The sequence below is a fragment of the Colobus angolensis genome, unplaced genomic scaffold, assembly GCF_000951035.1.
Source record: "Colobus angolensis palliatus isolate OR3802 unplaced genomic scaffold, Cang.pa_1.0 Scaffold413, whole genome shotgun sequence".
In the NCBI taxonomy this organism is placed as follows: domain Eukaryota; kingdom Metazoa; phylum Chordata; class Mammalia; order Primates; family Cercopithecidae; genus Colobus; species Colobus angolensis.
The window spans coordinates 420188-428670 of NW_012117522.1; the positions used below are offsets into that span (position 1 = coordinate 420188).

Consider the following 8483-nt stretch of genomic DNA (forward strand, 5'->3'; position numbering starts at 1 on the left):
ATGCTAAAATAAAATATGCTAAAAATAGAAGCCTAGCATATCACATTTGAAATTTACATCTGAACTATAAACAAATTCTGAAGAATGACTAATACATATTTATATTATACCTTATTTTAAAAATAGCACTTTGGGTGTTTTTTTGAAAGACAGGGTCTCATTCTGTCACCCAGGCTAGAGTGCAGGAGCACAATCACAGGTCACTGTAGTCTCAACTTCCTGGGCTCAAGTGATCCTCCTGCCTCAGCCTCCTGAGTAGCTGGGGCACCACCACATGTGGCTAATTATTTTTTTTTTTTCTCTGTAGAGGTGGGTGTTATGTTGCCCAGGTTGGTCTCGACTCCTGGCCTCAAGTGATCCTTCTGCCTTGGCCTCCCAAAGTGCTGGAATTACAAGCATGAACTAGTGCACAAGGCCTAAAAACAGCGTTTTAAATAAAATACTATTTAAATACTAGTTTCTATCACATTTAGTCAAATGTATTCTATAATTACAATAAAAAACTGTGATAAAATGCATACTTTTAAAAATAATCAACACAAGTAGTGTTATGTAAAAAAGCTCATAACGCAGGCCAGGCGCAGTGGCTCACGCCTGTAATCCCAGCACTTTGGGAGGCCGAGGCGGGTGGATCACGAGGTCAAGAGATCAAGACTATTCTGGCCACAGGGTGAAACCTCGTCTCTACTAAAAATACAAAAAATTAGCTGGGCGCAGTGGTGGGTGCCTGTAGTCCCAGCTACTCGGGAGGCTGAGGCAGGAGAATGGCTTGAACCCAGGAGGCGGAGGTTGCAGTGAGCCGAGATGGTGCCACTGCACACCAGCCTGGGTGACAGAGAAAGACTCCATCTCAAAAAAAAAATTATAATAAATTATAACACAATTTATTACAACATACAGTGTATTACATGGCTACTGACATCAGAGGATCTATACCATTTATAATGGTTGATGTGTAGTTCTGAGTAGCATTTTTTGTGGTGGTTGTTTCTTTTTTTTTTTTTTTTTTTTTTTTTTGAGATAGTTTCACTCTGTCACCCAGGCTGGAGTGCAGTGGTGAGATCTCGGCTCACTGCAACCTCTTGTCTCCCGGGTTCAAGCGATTCTCGTGCCTCAGCCTCTTGAGTAGCTAGGATTAAAGGTACGCACCACCATGCCAGCTAATTTTTGTTATTTTTAGTAGATACGGGGTTTTGTCTTGTTGGTCAGGCTGGTCTCGAACTCCTGACCTCAAGTGATCCTGCCCACCTCAGCCTCCCAAAATGCTGGGATTACAGGCGTGAGCGCCACTGCTCCCAGTCTTCCCACAGATTTCCAACGTAATTTTCACAAAACTGACCACAGGTCTCTAGAGCCTTAAGAGCTCTAAAAATTTAAGCCAGGTACAGCACATGCCTGGAGTCCTAGCTACTCAGAAGCTGAGGCAGGAATATTGCTTGAGCCTAGGAATTCGAGTCTAGCCTGGGCAACAAAGAGAAATCCCTCCCACACCCCCTTGAAAAAAAGCTCTAAAAATGTGAAATAGAGGATGCAGAAAATAACAAAAAACTACTAGACAACTGAAAAGAAGGTAGTTGTATCCTTGCCTAAGAAGCAAAGAACAGATTATTTTAGTTAAAAAACTTTTGGCTAATTTAACAAGTTTTTGAAACACAACCAATGCCAGGATGAACGAGGGAATTTAGAAAAATAGGTATGAGGACTCAATAGCAAAATCTTTTTTGTGATCAAATAAGGGTGACAGAATCATATTGTGACTATAAATAAAAAGGTTCCACATTTTGAGGATCAGTGCAAAGTGAAAAATTTTGTATTACTGCAAATAATCTGCAGCTGACTTACTGACTATAAAAAAAACTCTTTTAATAAACCAATCCTACTTCCACTAAATGTAATCAGGTTCAAACATGACAACACTTTACACAAAATAATTAAACTTCTCTCTATACTTACCTGTATCAGGGACATCAGTAGGTCTCATAATTCTCCGAATCTGCTCCATAGATTGCAGGTCTGGTGACAATCCTAAAAATAAAAAGATGAGACATAGTACTGATAGCTAAAAATTTTAATATTTTAATAGTCACTGAATAAAAAACATACAATCAAAATAGATTCACCATGTGAAATCAAAGATACTGAAAAGTGTCCCATTTAATGTCTTTTTTTTTTGGGACAGAGTCTTACTCCATCTACCAGGCTAGAGTGCAGTAGCGTGATCTCAGCTCACTGCAACCTCCACCTTCCAGGTTCAAGCGATTCTCCTGCCTCAGCCTCCCAAGTAGCTGGGACTACAGGCGCGCGCCACCACACCCAGCTAATTTTTTGTATTTCTAGTAAAGACGGGGTTTCACCATGTTGGCCAGGCTGGTCTCGATCTCTTGATCTCATGATCCGCCTGCCTCGGCCACCCAAAGTGCTGGGATTACAGGCATGAGCCACTGCGCCTGGCTCCTTTTAATGTCTTAAAGGGCAACACAGAGTTATTAGGAATCCCACTTTGATAATAATAAAGCATTATTTTGTTTTTCCTTTTTTTTTTTTTTTTTTGAGACAGAGTCTCGCTCTGTCGCCCAGGCTGGAGTGCAGTGGCCGGATCTCAGCTCACTGCAAGCTCCGCCTCCCGGGTTCAAGCCATTCTCCTGCCTCAGCCTCCCGAGTAGCTGGGACTACAGGCGCCCGCCACCTCGCCCGGCTCGTTTTGTGTATTTTTTAGTAGAGACGGGGTTTCACCAGGTTAGCCAGGATGGTCTCTATCTCCTGACCTTGTGATCCACCCGTCTCGGCCTCCCAAAGTGCTGGGATTACAGGCTTGAGCCACCGCGCCTGGCCTTTTCCATTTTTCCCTACTAGGAAAAAGAAATTCCTTTGTATTTCAAAAGACTTCCTAAGGAAAAAAAACCCACTATTCTTTTTTCGAATCATTCCCTGGCCTTCACAGAAACATAATCAACTGCAACCCTTCCTACCACTTTTGCCAGTTCTTGCCACTAATCTTAAACATTTCAACTTCTAAATGAAAGTGCCCCACTTGGTTCCCTAAGACTAAGACCTTCTTTTCATATCCCACTCCAACATGTTCATTATCTTCATGAAGTCACAAACTACTGATCAGAAGGATTAACAGGAAAAGCTCATAAAAATACTTTGCAATCTTTAAAGTGGTATATAAGCTACTATTCCTCTCTGGTAGGCAATCCAAGTATCATCACAAGGAATGAAGCTAAACATTCATATCCATACTGCTACACTTCTATCCTTATGCTAGACTAATGTACAAGAACTACAATTCATTACGTGTTTAATATCTACTGGAAAACATATTTCAATTAATATAGTGAATTATGTTCTGCCAGAGAATAAACCATTTATTACCTCAGGCCTAGGCAAGTGCATCTAGCTTTTCAGCGTTTTTCCACTTTAATTCTTCCCGTATACTGATGAAAAACTAATTTTCTTACACTATTTACATTAAATTACTTCCCTGTACAAAAACCCAATATGGTTATTAAATCATTCATCAAACTCCTTTGTTCAATATTCAAATCTCCACAATCTGATCCCATCATTTCCCAGCATGTACTTGACCGTCTATCTAGTCAGGCCAGTTCTTACACATTCCCTAAACTAGCAACAAAGAGTGTCTCAAGTCCTTTTAACTTCTCCAAAGTCTATTTATCCTCTAAAACCCATGCCTCCATACACATATGTGCCCAGTCTTTCCTCCTCCTGACTTCTCTTAATTAGTGTCTTAGTAAGTTCTGACATATTAAGTACCTTTTATTATTCAATTATGTTTCATAAATATCTTCGCAACAGGTTTTTAACTCTTCAAGACCGTCAGATCATACATTATCTACATATTTTCATGGCATCTAGCCAGGTGTGAGACATATACATTAATTTTTCAAATAAACTTTCAAAATAAACTTCAAGCTTATATCATAAGCCATACAGAGTAACTTACCAATCTACCAAAAATTATTTTATTTTATTGTTAAGACTAAAGCAAACATACTATATGAAGCCTAGAATTCTTGATATATGTTAATATTAAACTCAATTTTATTTGGATTCTGATGAAAGATTTCAATATGGGCAGAAAGATAACGATCCTCTCATTTTCACTAACAAATAGCAGGGGTGTCTTTCTGTTAAAACTTGAGGCAAAGGAGACTTTCTCAAACAACTCTAGTTATCCTCTTTATATGTGAAACTTTATTTAAAGAAGCATTACATTTTTATTTATAAATAAATTTCTATTATTAAAAGAGGTTTAGCCATGCTTAAAACAGTTTTAATCACTTGAGTTTTCACACAAGCACTGCTTTGTTTTCTCACAGTCTCTTAATTATTATAGGTATTTTCCGAATAATAGAAGAATACAAAAAATCTGTAAGGCAAATTTACTAGTCTACCTCCATGACAACAGAAGATCTTCTCATCCACAATGGCTGCTATAGGCAGACAGTTAAAACAATCAGTGAAGGTCTTCCACAATTTAATATTAAATCTTCGTTTGCCTATAAAAAGAACAGATAGAATAAATTAAAAAATCTAAAACTGTTCTCATCAGTTATCTCAAAGCCACAGGATTATGAATGATTTCAATTTTCTTCTTCATGTTTACCTATAAAGAAGAACTTTTTCTATAATGCATAAATGTTATTTACATACTTTTAAAAAGGCAACAACTATAATAAACATTCAGTACTTTCAGTAAAGTTACCAAGACTTCCAAGACTGTGCTGGGGGGTACGGGTGGGATGGGAAGATGTTGGTCAAAGAATACAAAGTATCAGTTGGGTAGTAGGAATAAACACAGAAGATATACTGCATAACATAGTGACTACAGTTAACACTATATTGTATCCTCGTAAAACACTAAATTTTAAGTGTTGTTTTCTCCCAAAATGCTAACTTTTTGAGGTAATGCATATGTTAAATCAGCTAGATTTAACCATTCTGCAATGTATATGTACTTCAAAACATCATGCTGTACATTATAAACACATACAATTTCTGACAACTTAAATAAAATAAACCTAATCAAATTTAACACTTAAAAAACAAAACCCAAAGACTATGCTAGGTGTTTTATGAAATACATCAAACAATTTTTGTCTTTTAAGATCACTATAATATAGCAATTTTTAAACAGTCTAATAGGCTCTTGGCTCATTTTTTTCCCTTCAATATGTGGACTAAATACCTAGTCAAACAAGCAAGCAGAAGTGAAAGGGTGCCTCTGGAAACTGTCCATTTTAACACTAATGCATTGAGCAACCCAGTATAAACTTACTGCCAAAGACGGAAAATTTCCAAGTGTTTAACTGGTATTCTCTCTTGTGTGAATTACAACTTGGCATTATAGGAAGTATAAATAGAGGCACAAAGGCTATAATTTTCCTACAGCCTAGCATAAAAAGCTATGACAAAGACAACCTCAAGTGTATGTTCACCTTTTTAGAGTTACTCAATTTTCCTGAATTTGGTAATAAGGTACAACTACTAAGCTAGGGAAGGGATGAAAGACACAAGTACTAACTTCCTGTGCTTTTATGCTGCCACCTGTCCCTTAATAAGAAAGTACGTAACTCAAAGCGCTGTTTACAAGTTGCTCTCCCATACATGATTTCATTTGATGTCATTTCTACCCCCAAGGACATTCTTGCCCATCTTTTATCCTTTAAAAATATACCTCCATTTCTGATGTAGCTTTAGGAAGAATGTTGTAGTTTGATGTACTCCAACCCATTTCCTCTGTTAGTCTAAGTAATTCAAACCACATACTACATCTCAGAAATAAAATACAATATAAAATCAAACAGAGACTCATTTCTATTAGAATGTAAGCTCATGGCCAGGCGCAGTGGCTCACGCCTGTAATCCCAGCACTCTGGGAGGCCGAGGTGGGTGGATCACCTGAGGTTGGGAGTTCAAGACCAGCCTGACCAACACAGAGAAACCTCATCTCTACTAAAAATACAAAATTAGCCAGGCAAGGTGGTGCATGCCTGTAATCCCAGCTAACCAGAAGGCTGAGGCAGAAGAATCACTTGAACCCGGGAGGTGGAGGTTGCAGTGAGCTGAGATCACACCATTACACTCTAGCTCAGGTGACAAGAGCAAAACTTCGTCTCAAAAAAAAAAAAGAAAAGAAAAAAGAAAGGCTATTTTCATTAAGCACTGGAAGCCTGATAGAGCCTTTTTTCACTACAAGGACATACAATCCCAGCTAGGCCGATGACCTGCTATTTGGGTGGACAGGTAAGGCCAATCAGTGCTGGATAAACACTTGGGGGGAAAAAAAAAGAATATAAGCTCCATGAGAACAGAGATCATCTGTATTGTGTCTTCCTTCACGCACTGTGTTCACAATAGTGCCTGGCACATATAACACACCCTCAAACTTTGTCAAATCATTATGTAAACCAAGGAGATATGAATTTGAATAGATCTCTAACATAATTAAGGACTGAAAAAAAGCAAAAATAGATTCTAACAGGGAAGACAGCAATAAAAAAAAGAATTCAATTTGAAAATTATAATTGATTCTAATTAACCAAACATATACTTACTCCCGTACTCTAATAAAACCAAAAGACCAAATTTGAATCTAGTAGGGTATTTTAATAATAACACTTGGAAACATACAATATCAAATCAGTGATTTCCTACTAATGAAAAAGAGAGTAAAATAAGGATACTGCAGAGTATTCAGTATCTTTGTCTTCCAAGGTTTATAGACACATATTTAAATTCTAACAATATTAAACTCTCACTTTTAAAGAGTTTCACAGAATTTCTCAATTCTTGTGACACAGGACTAATAGAGCTTCTGTCATACTACAAGAATGCTGAGAGCTAAAACCTTAACGGACACTAGAAAACCAAGAGCCACTGCCTACAGTGACTTCTGTTTCATCTGAATAGTTTCTAGATAAACTAATTTTAAAAGAGCCTCTTCAGCCAAGTAAGCTGCAGCCAGTCAATCTGAAACATGACCAAGGAGATCTCAAGGAATCAATTTAATTAGTAACATGTTTCCCAGTTTCAGGTTCCTCTTCCTGGCCTATGCCTGATAGATCTTATTTTGAAAAAACTCTGAATCAAAGGAATTATTTTGAACCGGAAAATAATTAGGCAATGTTTCCATGAATTACTTTTCTAAGTCTTTATTTTCACTTACATTCATCATAGAATCCATAAATGCGATTGATGCTAGCACACTCATGGTTTCCTCTTAAGAGAAAGAAGTTCTCTGGATATTTGATTTTATAAGCCAATAGCAAACAAATGGTTTCCAAAGACTGCTTTCCTCTGTCCACATAATCTCCTAAGAAAAGATAGTTTGCTTCTGGTGGGAAACCTCCATATTCAAATAATCTCAGTAAATCCGTATATTGTCCATGAATATCTCCTAAAAAGAGAAAAAGTCAGTTTTAGAAAAACTGGTTACTGTTATAAGCAGCTTCTATGAAATGATTCCCAATGTTCACATCCTGTGTAATCCTCCCCTGCCCTTGAGTATGGGCTATATTTAGTGACTTACTTCTAACAAGCAAAAGTGAGACGGGCTGTCACTTCCAAGATTAAGTTACAAAAGACTGTGACTTTCGTCTTGCTTGCACTCTCTCACCTTCTTCCATGCTCACTGATGAAACCAGCTGTCTAATGAAGCATCCCACGTAGCAAAGAACTGAGGGAGGCCTCTGACCAACAGCTCATTTGGAACTGAGGCTCTTAGTCCATCAGCCTATAAGGAACTGAATCCTTTCACAGTTCAACCTTCAGATGACTGCAGCCTGAGATCACGCCTTAATTGGAGCCTTGTGAGAGACCCAGAGCCAGAGGACCCACTAAGCTGTTCCTGAATTCCTGACCCACAGAAATTGTGAGATGGTAAATTAATGTTGCTGTAAGCCACAAAGTTTTGGAATGATTTATTATACAACAATAGATAACTAAAACAATCTTATTATCTGGTAGTTTAACTTACGTCACTTTTTAACGCCAAATATGGAGACAAATAGTAAAACTTTAGAAATATGTAGTACAAATAACTTCTATTACCTTCAAGTTATTTCTATATTACATTTTAAAGAAACCTTCAAAGAATACTTTAATTCCAATTTTAAGATCACCTCTAAGTAACTACATCTGCTTCATTTAAGTTTATACAGGGGACTGATTATTTTCCCCAAATTCCGAACTACTACCTCTTACTTAAAGGTATGATATTCTAGGCTGGGCGCGGTGGCTCAAGCCTGTAATCCCAGCACTTTGGGAGGCTGAGACGGGCGGACCACGAGGTCAGGAGATCGAGACCATCCTGGCTAACACGGTGAAACCCCGTCTCTACTAAAAAATACAAAAAACTAGCCAGGTGACGTGGCGGGCGCCTGTAGTCCCAGTTACTCGGGAGGCTGAGGCAGGAGAATGGCGGGAACCCGGGAGGCGGAGCTTGCAGTGAGCTGAGA

General features: G+C 38.1%; 1 protein-coding gene across 1 annotated transcript in view; it reads right to left on the reverse strand.

The window, feature by feature from the left end:
* PPP1CB (protein phosphatase 1, catalytic subunit, beta isozyme) overlaps positions 1-8483 on the reverse strand; it is a 27000-nt gene that overhangs the window by 17132 nt on the left and 1385 nt on the right. The window contains exons 2-4 of the mRNA XM_011956289.1: positions 7193-7423; positions 4419-4523; positions 1954-2025 (exon numbers count right to left, since the gene is read on the reverse strand). Coding sequence (XP_011811679.1) covers positions 1954-2025; positions 4419-4523; positions 7193-7423 — 408 coding nt within the window. The remainder of the gene's footprint in view (positions 1-1953; positions 2026-4418; positions 4524-7192; positions 7424-8483) is intronic.